At 38.0% G+C, this 13,054-nt stretch overlaps 1 protein-coding gene across 2 annotated transcripts; it reads right to left on the reverse strand.

The window, feature by feature from the left end:
- Positions 1 to 580: 580 nt before the first annotated feature.
- Positions 581 to 12,137, reverse strand: LOC147861366 (cysteine--tRNA ligase, chloroplastic/mitochondrial-like). 2 transcript variants are annotated; one of them, XM_087323633.1, is made up of 9 exons: positions 11,706 to 12,137; positions 11,039 to 11,102; positions 3,533 to 3,694; positions 2,928 to 3,113; positions 2,465 to 2,746; positions 1,979 to 2,104; positions 1,701 to 1,898; positions 1,497 to 1,598; positions 581 to 1,239 (listed from the first exon to the last, which is right to left on the reverse strand). In XM_087323633.1, exons 1-9 carry the CDS (start codon positions 12,107 to 12,109, stop codon positions 1,018 to 1,020), a joined length of 1,746 nt encoding a protein of 581 aa, XP_087179759.1. In that variant the 5' UTR covers positions 12,110 to 12,137; the 3' UTR covers positions 581 to 1,017. The 2 variants fall into 2 exon arrangements, with proteins under 2 accessions (XP_087179759.1, XP_087179760.1); XM_087323634.1 differs by having other exon boundaries at positions 11,039 to 11,115; positions 11,706 to 11,867.
- Between the last annotated feature and the right edge of the window lie 917 nt (positions 12,138 to 13,054).

Consider the following 13,054-nt stretch of genomic DNA (forward strand, 5'->3'; position numbering starts at 1 on the left):
ATACTTTTCCCTCATTAATTTTCTTTTCATTGATTTACTTTTATATTTACTGTGTAATATTTATTTTATTTTGATTTGTTCTCAAGACTAGACAACACTTAAGATGTAATCTCTTATTTGGTCTTATAGGCCATTTTGGCCTCTTAAAAGACGTTAATATATCTTTCTTTCTTTCTTTCTATATATATATATATACATACACACATACATATAAATAGATATTATCATGCTTAGCACCTAAAATTGTCAAATGAGAGCTTGCAATGCAACATAAAGTTTGTGGGTTTAGAAAATACTGAAACAATGAATTGAACGGTTCGTTTAAGTAACTATGTTCATCAACCATTGGAAATAGGAATTGGGCATTTTTATGCAAAGTAATTGAGAAGAGTTAATTGCAAGAAAATAACTATTGAAAGGTTGTTTAATTACAGCAATTTCAATAAGTTTTGTATGAGAAAATTTGGCAATGACAAGAAGGAATCACATTAATGCCAAACATAGATTGAAACACAAGAACAACCCATACTGGTTCCTTTTAAGTGATGAGCTTCACATAGAAAACAAGATAAGATATATCTCAACAAAACCTTAAACAAACAATGTTCATTTCTCTGCATTTTTTCTATGGCCAAAGGGCATCATTTGTGTTCATTTATGTCATTTCAGCCACATATCACTCAAATGACAATGATTCACCTAACTCAGGCTTTTCTTGCCATGCACAATTAAATCTAGTTCATAATGAAGTCCAAAACTTTTTGCCTAACTGGCCACACAATGTCACCCAAATGGCTGTGATTCGGACACAACTTGGTAGCCTTTTCTTGCAATGCACGGAAACATACGTTTACCCTCAGACTTTTTGCTGGTTAAAAATTTTAATTACAAAGGAATTGCACTAAGTCATGATCATGATGATCCAAATGTTAGTATTACCATTGCTACAACATAATGTTTTTTCGCCTTTGTATTCACTTTTCAAGACCTGTAACAATTATGATCAAATGAAGGCCGTTACCTCACTACATCCTCCACACGAACACATGGTCGCCATGTTGTGCCTTGAGGATCATCCATGAGAGAAATTCCAAGTGATGCTAACTTTTTCCTGATGTTGTCAGATTTTGTATATTCTCTAGCAGCCCTTGCAGCTGCTCTCTCTTGTATCTGGATATTTACATCTTCTTTGGTCAAATTTGCTCTTTTAAGTGCCTTCCTTTTAAACTCCTCTAGAACCTGAAGGACAAAAACCCGAGGATTCAGATTGCATAGGGCCCCATGATGATTCTAATTCGCTCTTGGTGGTGCAGTCAATATAAGCACTAGGGAGGTTTACCACAACTTTAGGACAGTTGCCAATTTTCACAAAATTCCCAAAATACTAAAATAATCTCATTTTTCTTGATATTTCAAGAGGATATTTGGAGAATATGGTGAAAAACAAACGTTATTTTGGTAAATTTCCCTAAAAAACAGTACATTCCAAGGTGTACCTCTTGAAGGCTTTCTGGGGCAAGACCCAGCACACCCAAAATTACATTAACCTCTTCTTGCAGTGCTTTCAGAGATGCAGCTCGACACTTTTCTTGCCGTCCCTAAAAGGCATTGCTACAGCTTTTAACCCACTTTTAGAAAACTTTCGGCATCATTAATAGATACTTATTGAAAGTCAAATAGTTCTTAGCATTACATTTTACCTTCTTAGTATGTATAAGATCATTCATGACTTTCAAAGGATCTGAGAGGGATGCAAGTACAGCTGGTGTTAACAAATCATCTGCCATTGAACATTGGAAAGAAGCCCTTAACCTCTCAACACAAGTTTTACATTCTTCAGATAACTGTGTGTTCTTGTTATCACTTGCATTTAGGCATCGTGTACAATCGTCGAGAGTCTATAACAGAAGAACACGAGAAATTTTCAAATAAATTTACATGGGCACTCATCCTAACACTTTTTGAACTAAACAAGTACCTGATAAATATAGTATGCCCGATCTGAGGCCATTTCCAGCTGCAAATCTGAGTAATTGATAGGTGATCGATAGTGTGTACCAACAAGGAAAAGTCTAACAGCAAGTGCATGATATTTCTCCAAAACCTGAAGGCAATAATTCACATTGTAAATTGGACAGTTGGTACATCAATTATATATTATCTCCTTTTATAGCTGGATCAACCAATATCAATGCTGACATAACCACATTTAAATTACAGAGGGAAAAAAGGTTGGTAAAGTTTCAATATATGTTAATAACACTTCAATCTTCGTGTTGAAATAGTTAATATATAATTAGTATCCTTTTGATCAAAGATCAAACACATAATTTCTACTGAGAAGAAAGGAAGTGGCATTACGATCATCAAATACAAAATAACGGCAAATTTTGAAACATGACATTAATAGCCATACATTGTATAGAAGTAGCTATCCTACTCCTCATGTTGTAAGAGAACATACCTCACGGATTGTAAAAAAATTGCCAAGTGATTTAGACATCTTTTCTGAATCAACCGTTACAAACCCATTGTGCATCCAATACCGTACATTGCTGTCCTGACATGCTGCACAGCTCTGTGCAATTTCATTCTCGTGATGGGGAAAGATCAAATCCATCCCTCCACCATGAATATCAAAGCAATGACCAAGGTGTTTTGCACTCATTGCACTACATTCTATATGCCAACCAGGTCGACCACAACCCCAAGGACTTTCCCACGAAGGTTCACCTGGTTTAGCACTCTGCAAAAAAATTATCAAAATGTATAATCAATGTAAAGGATTTTACAGACACTGAAAAGTCTATTTTTTACAGAATGGCAATTCATATCAAGAAAATCCCAGGGAGCAATTTTCTTTTCCTTGGTTATGCATATGATATTATGATTAAAATTATTATTAATTATTAATTGACAAGTCTTACCTTCCATAGGGCAAAATCAGCTGGATTGTGCTTTCGCTTATCAACAGTCACACGCTCACCAGCCCTATTTTCATGTTGCTCTCGACCAGATAAGCGCCCATAGTCCAAATATTTATCAGAATAGCTGTCTACAGAGAAATAGACATCTCCATCCTCCAAAACATACCCAAATCCATTCTCAATTATCTGTAAATGAAAATGGATTCAGAAAGTTAAATACGTATGTATATATATGCAGATTCAAATGTACATAGTATATTGCATGGTTCCTGCCAACACATGAAAATAAGAAACCAGAATCTATTTTTCTGTGCGCACTCATCAGTCTCCATTTGGCAGGTGGCTGGTGAGCCTGTCATCTCTTTCAGTTCATACGGCTAACAATGCTATGCTCTGTCTTTAAAGTGTTTCTTGGGATTAAAGAAGAAAGAAAAGATATATATTAACATCTTTTATGAGGCCAAAATGGCCAATAAGACCAAACAAGAGATTACATCTTAAGTGTTGTCTCGTCTTTGAGAACAACAAATCAACAAATCAAAATAAAATAAATATTACTTCGTAAATATAAAAGAGAACACAACAATATTGATCGTAACTCATACCTTTGCAATTAATGCAATAATTGTGTCTATATGCTCAGTTACACGAGGTTCAACTGTTACAGGAAGACAATTCAAAGCTTCCATATCAATGTGAAATTCCTTACAAAAGCGATCACTCAGTTTCATTGGATCTTCACCGAGTTGCGTTGCTCTTGCGATGATCTAATGCAAAAAGCAGAAGGCACCAAACTATTTAGAAAACTCAGCAAGTCAACAGTATACCAACAGGAAAATTATCCAAGATAAGTAGTATTGACTGTATCGTGTGTTAAGGACAAAATATCATTCATCCTTGCAAAAAATGCTTCAATTAATTAAATCAACGCAACCATTATTGATTTCAACAAAACAAAATTGATTCATTCAAGAAACATACATTACTTAAGGTCTCAAGACAAGTTGCACATGGTAAATTTCATGTTATATTACCCTACATCTTGGGTCCATCTTGGGTCCATGCAAGCATATTTTCAAATAATTCAATTATTGGGGAAATTTCAACAGATATAATTTGATTCATTCGAGAAACACTTATGACACAATTATAGCTCTCATATGAGCTTCGAAGACATATTTATGTCACTTGATTAGTGTGAGTTGGCTCAAATGCCCTGAACTCATATTCTAATGAAACAACCTACCTCCGTCACCCATTGTGAAATGATGGATGTATAGGTGCAAAAAAAGGAAAAAATATATAATATCCCCTCATCAAACAGCGATAGCTGATTGGTCGATGACTGATGAAAGCTTGGTTACCCCTGTACGGAAGATAGGAGGAACAGGTATTCTCAAAAATCTATTTCGTGATATACTATGTAATCGATATTGGGGGTTCAACCAAAAAAGTTTATCGCCCCTGAATGATTGGATTGGATACATTTGATTCGGTCGACCCGACTAAACCAGCAACGAAACAAATAGATGGTTCATAACAGAGTCCAAGAGTTTTAGCCCGACGGGACAACTCATATTACTCTTTAATCGATTTGAACTACTAATACGGAAGTTAACATTCTTGCGTTCGTAGCCACCGCACTTTTCATCCTAATCCCAACAGCTTTTTTACTGATTCTCCCATCTTCATCAATAAGAAAAAAACTTCCACGTTCCGGTGTATCTATGGAATCCTTAATCGATAAAGTTTCGTAAGTCGGAGTTTCGCCACCCGATGCGGGATGAGAAAGCACCAAAAGGGAAGTGCTCCGTAAACTTCCTAGTAAACCCAATCCTTCAAAAATTCCCCAATCAAGAATGGGATCTAATCTACCGGTTTTGGACGACCCTTGAAAATTCGGATTTATATAGTTCTTTGGAAAAAATATATGATTGGAGGACGGAATTTTTATCAAGCTGGTACAGCCCCGGGTGCTATTATTTGTACTTGATTCGAGGTCGTTGGACTCTTCCACAACGGGACCTTCGTGTCTATCTATATCCGAATCAATGGAAGAATCTTTACAAAAGAAATTGAACGCCGCTTAAAATACATTATTATGGCCTACAAAACCTACATGTATCCTCTTCCTCCCTTTCCATGTTTTCTCTGCACCTCAGCCATTTTCTTTCGTCACTCCTGCCCCAACTCCCAAAGAAAAACGAACCTCTTGGTGTCCTTTCACCTCATATCAGAGCCAGAAGTGTGTTACCGCTGATTCAATTCCCCAAGCACTTGATGCTTCTTGGAAAAGTTCCATCATGAGAACAACTTCAAAAGTGAAGGAATTCCATTAATACCTAGTGTTTGTACGTTTCCAATGCAGGATGACTTTGTTACAGCAGTATATGCAAATTCACTCCAAAATTGTTCCAGATATTCCCTTTGGTTCTTAAAACCCCTTTATGTGGTTATTTTTACATAATAGTGATCTTTCTACTTGTTGTGATTAGATTTGAAATAAATTCACGAATTTCAGAGTTTGTTTTTCACGCAAATGTTCTTAAATCATTGTATGAGATCAAAGATTTGATGGCACAAGCTTTGACCTGTGGAAGGTTACAATACATGGCATCCTATTTCTTAATAAATGTGACCATCCTTTGAAAAGTGTGAGGCCAACAACATCGACCGACCTTGCATTGCCTAACTTGAATAAAAAAGTCATTACAAAAGATAAAATCCTTGTGAACCCTTAACGATTACAGCATTGCTTATGAAGTTTGGGAAAAGCTAACTGCAACATATTTGCGCCTATAAATCATGCACATTTTATGAGAAAGCTAGTGTCTACACAAGTGGATGAGTCAAAGACTACCAATGAGCACATATCCACTTTCAGTAGCACATTGAATCACTTCATGATATGAAAAGTGAGAAACCGACAGCTTTGACAGACCTTGCATTGCCAAATTTGAATAAAAAGTCATTACACAAGATAGAATCCTTGTGAGCTTTACGGGATACAGCACTGCTTATGATATTTGGGAAAAGCTAACTGCAACATCTTTGCACCGGTAAATTATGTACATTTTATGAGAAAGTTACATTCCATCATTATGGTAGGGGACGCCACGAGTTTGAATGCTGGTACTTAAAGAAAGAATTTGAACATAGGAAGAATGACAATGACAAGGAGGATGCAAAAAAGACAAATTCTGGTGACACAAATTGCTCTAAGGGCAAAGACAAGGCCAATTTATTCTCTAATGTGGTCATTGAAAAGCTATCTCATGTAGAGGAAATTCTTTGTTCCAGATCGCATTCAAATGATGCTTCCATACTCTCATGTGCAAAATATGCATATCACTAAATGTGGCAACATTGATCCATTGCATACCATTAATGATGCATTAAACCAGACCAGATTTGTGGACTTAGGTGTCTCATTCTATGTGACCCCTATTAAGGACTGTATTGCCACTTTTCACACAAGAAATTATGGTAAGTCTATTTGGGCGACAATCAATCTTGCATTATTGATGCTATAGGCATTGGGTATTTGGCTCTTGATAATGGCCAGGAACTTGTATTGTATGACGTTAGATATGTTCTCAGCATTAAAACGAATCTATTGTTTGTGGGTCAAATGGATGTGCATGGATATACCACTAACTATGAGAATGGATCCTAGAAATTGACAAAAGGTTCTAGATTTGTTGTCAAGGGCAAAGAAGAAAGGCACTCTATATTCCTTTCAAGGAGCGGCATTACTAGGAAATTTCTTGCTGTGGAGGTTGTTTCTCATTTGGAGTTTTGGCATAAACAATTGGACATAGGAGCCAAAAAGGATTGGGTATCCTTTCTTCTATACAAAAAGTTAATGTAAAAGGCACTAATTTTGATTTTTGTAATGATTGTTTAATGAAAAATAAGTGAGTATTTCCTATTATTATCATGTGTTTCACAAAGAAAAATCTTTTGGATCCTGTGCATTCTGACATTTGTGGTGTCCTTTGTATTTTATTTCTTTTGTTAAGAATTATTCAAGGAGACTTTGCTGAAAAGTTTAGTTGCTGAAAAGCAAAGATTAAGCCTTTGCTGCATTTCAGTCTTTTCACGCTTTTATGACCACCCAAACATGTAGAAAGCTGAAATGTCTACATACAAACATTGAGGGTGAGTTCATAAGCATTGAATGTAGATGACTTTGTAAATCAAAGAATATAATAAGGGAGTAAATAGCGCCATACAACTCCTTTTCTAATGGCTTTCATTAATATTTTGTCTTTTTCATTGATTGCTTCTCGTGTTACTTGGTTATATTTAATGAAAAATAAGAATGAAGTGTTTGCTTGCTTTAAAGATTTTCATAGAGCTGTTCAAACTCAATATGGTGAAGTAGTAAAGGTGTTGAGGAATACTTGTCAAATCAATGAATACAACATCAAACTACACGCCCATATACACCAGCACAAAATGGAGTAGCAGGGAGGAAGAACAGACATATTCTAGAGATAACAAGAAGCATGATGATTTCAATGAATGTCCCAAAGCAGTTGTGGGGTCAGGCAGTTTTGACGGTTGGCGCATTGATCAACAGAATGCCTTCTAGAGTATTGGAATTTAAGTATCCATGTGAGTTGTTGCAAGGAGATAACTCTAGGACTTTGAACGTGTTTGGATGTGTGTGTTTTGTAAAGGACGGTAGACCACCTTTACGAAAGCTTGATCCCAATGCGATGAAATGTGTATTTGTGGGATACTTTGCCACACAAAAAGGGTATGTTTGTTGGAGTCCAGTGGAAAAGGATTATTTGTGAGCATGGATGTGCATTTCATGTCTGAGATTCAGCACCGTGTTATAAACGGGAGGTAACTTTACCCTTTGATGACTCAATTGAGACTGAAAATACGAGGGAGGAAGGAGATAGTGGTGAGAGGTTGCAGAAAATAGGATCAATTCCTTCGTTGATCCCTACACCAGCTGAGAAACAAGTGAGCATAGGAGATGAGGAAGAAGAAGGAAAAGAAGAAGAGGAACATGTATGTGTTGGGACTCGAGCTGAGGAGCTAAATGTGTATATCCGGAGGAGGAGGCAGAAGGAAGGAAATATAAACACATCTGCAGCACCATTTGTGCCATCAAGTCCCGTGTCCCGATTTGCCTCGACTTCTGAAATACCTATAGAACAATCAAACCTAGAAAACAGAGGGGATATGATTTCCTCTCCTTCTGCTGTAGCAATGAGGAGGACCTCTCGCAGTAATGCAGGGATCCCTCCTGATCATATGGTTTTCCTCATGATATTGCTCAGTTTATCTCTTATTCTAACATATCATCTACACAGGCATTCATTGCATCATTAGATTGTGTCACTTTACCCAAGTGTTGGCAGGTTGCTAAAGAAGATCCAAAGTGGAATGCAATTACGCAAGAAGAACTCGGAGCTCTTGAGAAGAGCAAAACTTGGGAGATTGTGTCACTACCACCAAGAAAGAAGATGGTTGAGTGCAAATGGGTGTTTACAGTAAAACAGACCCCAGAGTGCAGATAGATCATTACAAGGCACGATTAGTGGCTACAAGATATAGTCAGACATACGGCATTGATTACGATGAGACTTTTGCACCTGCGGCGAAGATGAGCTTTGTTAGAACGCTTATTTCCTTGGCAATGAATAAGGATTGGAAATTACATCAATTAGATGTAAAAATGCATTCCTTCATGGAGAGTTGATGGAGGAAGTGTACATGGATATCCCCCCGGGTTTTGGTACAATTCAAACAGTAGGCAAGGTTTGCAGACTAAGGAAGTCGCTTTATGGACTGAAGCAGTCTCCTCGAGCCTGGTTCGACAGGTTAAGAAGGGTTATGGTGGGTATGGGATACCAGCAGGTCAATGTGGACCATACAGTGTTTTTCCGACAACACTACATTACTTGCTGTGTATGTGGATGATATAATTATCACAGGTGATGATGAAGGAGAGATGCCCCAACTGAACGTGCAACTAGGTAAAGAGTTCAAGGTGAAGGATCTAGGCGTGGTATGATATTTACTTAGAATTGAGGTAGCTCATGGGGCAGGAGTTGTTCTATCACAGCAAAAATAAGTATTAGATCTTCTCACAGAAACTGGAATGTTGGGCTAGGCTTGTAGCTTCTCCAATTGACCGAAAGATCAAGTTAACTGAACTCGCAAGAGAGAAAGTTGATCTTGAAAGGTATCAGATATTGGTAGGTCGGCTGATTTATCTGACTCACACTCGTCCAGATATTTCATTTACAGTAAGTGTGGTAAGTCACTCCATGCATGATCCGAGGAAAGATCATATGGATGCAGTGTACCAGATTCTGGGATATCTCAAAGGTGCACCGGTGAAGGAATTGATCTTTAGAAAACGTGGTCGTTTTAACATTGAGGGCTATCATGATTCCGATTGGGCTAGTTGAGCTGATGATTGGAAAGCCACATCAGGATACTGCATGTTTGTTGGGGCCAATCTGGTCTCTTGGAAGATTAAGAAACAGTCGGTAGTACTGAGGTCAACAGCAGAAACAGAGTATAGAGCTATTGTTGTAGGAATTGTGGAGATGTTGTGGGTGAGAACTCTCCTAATAGAACTAAGGATGAATCAAGAAAGTCAGATGAGGCTGTGGTGTGCCAATAAGTCACCATTCAGCATTGCCAGCAATCCGGTGCAGCATGATAGGACCAAGCACATCGAAATTGACAAATTCTTTATCAAGGAGAAGCTTGATAGTGGAATATTAAAATTGAGTCGTGTTTCTATTGAAGATCAAGTAGCAGATTGTCTTACAAAGGGACTTGGGCCAAGTAAGTCTTTCTAGACTGTGTGACAAGATGGGCTTAGTGGATATCTTTCGCCCATCTTGAAGGGGAGTGTCGAGAATGATCAAAGTTGTAGCCCAATGGCCATATCTTGGCCTCTATAAAGAGGAGCCTTCTCCTCCTTATGTGTGATAAGCGATCTCTGTATTTTCTCTCTCCTGTTGCAACATATATGTATACTCTTGAGCATAAATGAAAAGAGAATGTTCATTTTGCAATTGATAATATGCTTACTGCTGGTAAAGAGAGAAGTGCTCTTAATGCACTAAATAGACCAGCTAAAATGAGCCTCTGCCATGCAAGTTTTACACCCAGCTGACATATCTTGGGTGCGAGGATACGAGGGATAGGCAGCAGTGGCTGCCTTATGTAGACCAAGATAAGTACATTGACCAAGTTCTTGAGATGGTCAACATGAATGATGCAAATGTGTTAAGTGTACCTTTGTGTTTTCTCTGTACCTCAACCATTTTTTCTCTCCTGTCACTGCTCTCAAGTGATGCGATGAAGTATGTGGAGATCAAGATAGATTACTAAAAGCACTAAGGATGAAGAGGCAACATGTTAAAGTGTAAAAAACGGAATATTACATGCCACAGTTAACCCCCAATACTAAGCCCAGTTAAAATGCCAGAATGTATCCAACCACATCTTGCTACCCCCATGAGCCTTGGTTTCAGAGAGATTTAACACTTCTTTAAGTTCTCTCCCACAAATTAAGTGTTGAGACAGCATCATGGCACTATCACCCAAGAATGAAGATACGAGAACTATGAAATGAAAATCTAGTGGAGGATGAAAACCACTTACTTCTCACATGCCAAGCATATAAGGTCAGCAAGAAGCATGATAACTTGTTCGATGGGCATGATAATTTAAGTCTGTCTTCAAATCCCCACCACGAAAGGTGAGCACATATGGCCAAGCATTATTTTCACACAGCGAATGTTTACTCAAGAGAAGTAAACCCCCATCTCAATGACGATGAAAGATCTATTCTATTCTTCCAAGTCCACCATTACACACGAGTAGTACGAAAACAGACCTTTCCGGATCCTCCTTACTGTCAGAATGTGAATACAGATCATGACTAATTCAGAATATGTAAGTAAATGAAGCATAGTCAGAGTTGTGCTGCATTTATTTCCCAATTTCTACCATCTCTGTAACATTTCTGGTTTTTTATTGTGCTCTATCATACCCCATTTAAGCTAAGCATAAGATGAATAAAAATATGCAACTTCTCTAAAAAGAAGAAAAGTTTTAGATGATACCTTATCATCTATATCAGTAAAGTTCCGGACATATTTCACTTCATATCCCAAGTGCATCAAATATCTGTCAAAGGCACCTACAAAGTCAAAATACAATACACATTAAGAAAGAAAAGTTTGTGACACATGCAATTGCATTCATACGTACATATACAACAATTACCTGAAAAACAATGCTCTCATTCACTAAAACACCAAATGAAATTCCTCATTCACGAAATACATATGACTGAAACAATGCATAAAACTGTGTGGTATTTTCTCATAATTTCCTGTTATTTCAAGCATGAAAAAGAGAAGTTGACATCTTAATAATAAGGACAACAATTTCTATTGAATTCCTATAGATTTTTAGTATTTCATCATAATTTCCTACCATTTCAAGCAAGAAAATAAGTATTGGTCAGCTAGTAAAGAAACATTTTTCCAAACATAAACATTGATTGTGTTCGCAACAGGACTTGCTGTGCATAACATATATAAACTTTCTATTAAAACCTTATAAACTTGTGGTATTTGTCATAAATCCATATTATTTCGAGCATGAAAAAGGCAATCTGGCCGAATTTGAAGAGACCCAAATTCCAACAAAAACATTACTTCTAGAAAAGCTAAAACTAAATCAATTCCAAAACTACCAGAACAAATTCAAGAAATAAAAAGCGACCTGAAGAGGACATCGAAGCTCACATAAACCCTAGCATGACCAATGTGGCTATAGTCATAAGGGGTCACTCCACAGACATAAATGCCAACTTTTCCTTCAAAGATGCTATGAAACCTTTCTTTCTGCCGTGTCATAGTGTTATAGATGTGGAGATCGCATTCTTTAAAGGAGATTCTGGACGAAGAAACACTATCTTTTCCTGAAGTGGAGCAAGATATGTGCCTTCTGGTCTCTTTAGAGATAGGTATCGAGCTCCGAGGGCAAAGAATCCATGGGAAAGTTCTGCGGATCGGGAAGCTGATAGGGGGGAGCATTGCGCTTTTTGATACCATATGAGAAAGATGGTGATGATTCAGCAGAGTTCTTCGCGCTAGCGCGCATACAGAGAATTTCGCCATATCCATGGAAGGTTGAGAAGAAGAAGAAGAAGATAAGAAGCAGCATGCATTATATACATATATATGATATGTATCACTAGGAAAAACTTAATTCCCAAAATACCCCTACGAGTTCATGTATTCTTCAAAATGCCCCTCTTTGCCTTGACCATATAATCATCAACACACACACAAGTGAGAGATTGGCATCCACATGATTGCTCTCATAGCTCGTGTTTTGCTTAAGACTGGGTTGTCGCAACACCCCCATGGTGGATATATGAAGAATGAAACAAGGGTATATATTCGAGCACCCATGTACGTGTTTAACGACCTCGGGGTAGTAGTGTTGAGACCACCCACAAAAGTTTGTGACTTGGTGAATCATTCACCCGTTACAAACGTCTCAGGATCATCTAGTCAAATAAGATGGAGGGTTTCGAAACCCAGGCCTAGAAGTTGCATCTAACAATCTCTTGGCATGTTTGCATCCTCGATTAGCCACGAGGCAATTAAGAAGTTGTTGACGCATCAAGTGATATGTTGCAGCCTAGCAAAAAAAACGAATGGTTGCTCGACAACCACGATCGGGGGATGTTAGCAGAAAGATGTTTGCACGAGTGTGTGGTACAGAAGGGCCAAACCTCGCGAGTGGTGTGTTTGGAGTCGGAACAAGCAGAACCTCGTGAGTCAGGTTTTGCACGAGTGTGTGGTACAGGAAAGTCATGCTGCCCAAGGAGGGTTAGCGTCGAGGCCTAACAAAACTTCGCGCTTTTCTTTGTTATAATGTGCACAATGTACGTAGTTTGGTGATTCAAGACAAGTTTGATGAGACTCTTCGATCGAAAGCCAGCCCATCGCCGCTTTGTTTGCGGTCGACCGGGTTGTGTGCAGGGTGTGCGTGTGCGTGCGTGTGTGTGTGTGTGTGTGTGTGTGTGGAAGGAAGGAAAGAAGGAGATGGAGATGGAGATG

Source organism: Azolla caroliniana, unplaced genomic scaffold, assembly GCF_043228905.1.
Source record: "Azolla caroliniana isolate FFs.n. ecotype wild unplaced genomic scaffold, voAzoCaro1.0.p SCAF_8, whole genome shotgun sequence".
Taxonomy (NCBI): domain Eukaryota; kingdom Viridiplantae; phylum Streptophyta; class Polypodiopsida; order Salviniales; family Salviniaceae; genus Azolla; species Azolla caroliniana.

Coding starts and splice junctions, on each gene's coding strand:
- LOC147861366 (XM_087323633.1), bottom strand. CDS start 12,109: ATGGATATGGCGAAATTCTCTGTATGCGCGCTAGCGCGAAGAACTCTG. Junction 2,105..2,464: donor ATTTTTTTACAATCCGTGAG/GTATGTTCTCTT, acceptor TATTGCCTTCAG/GTTTTGGAGAAATATCATGC. Junction 1,599..1,700: donor ATCTTATACATACTAAGAAG/GTAAAATGTAAT, acceptor AATGCCTTTTAG/GGACGGCAAGAAAAGTGTCG.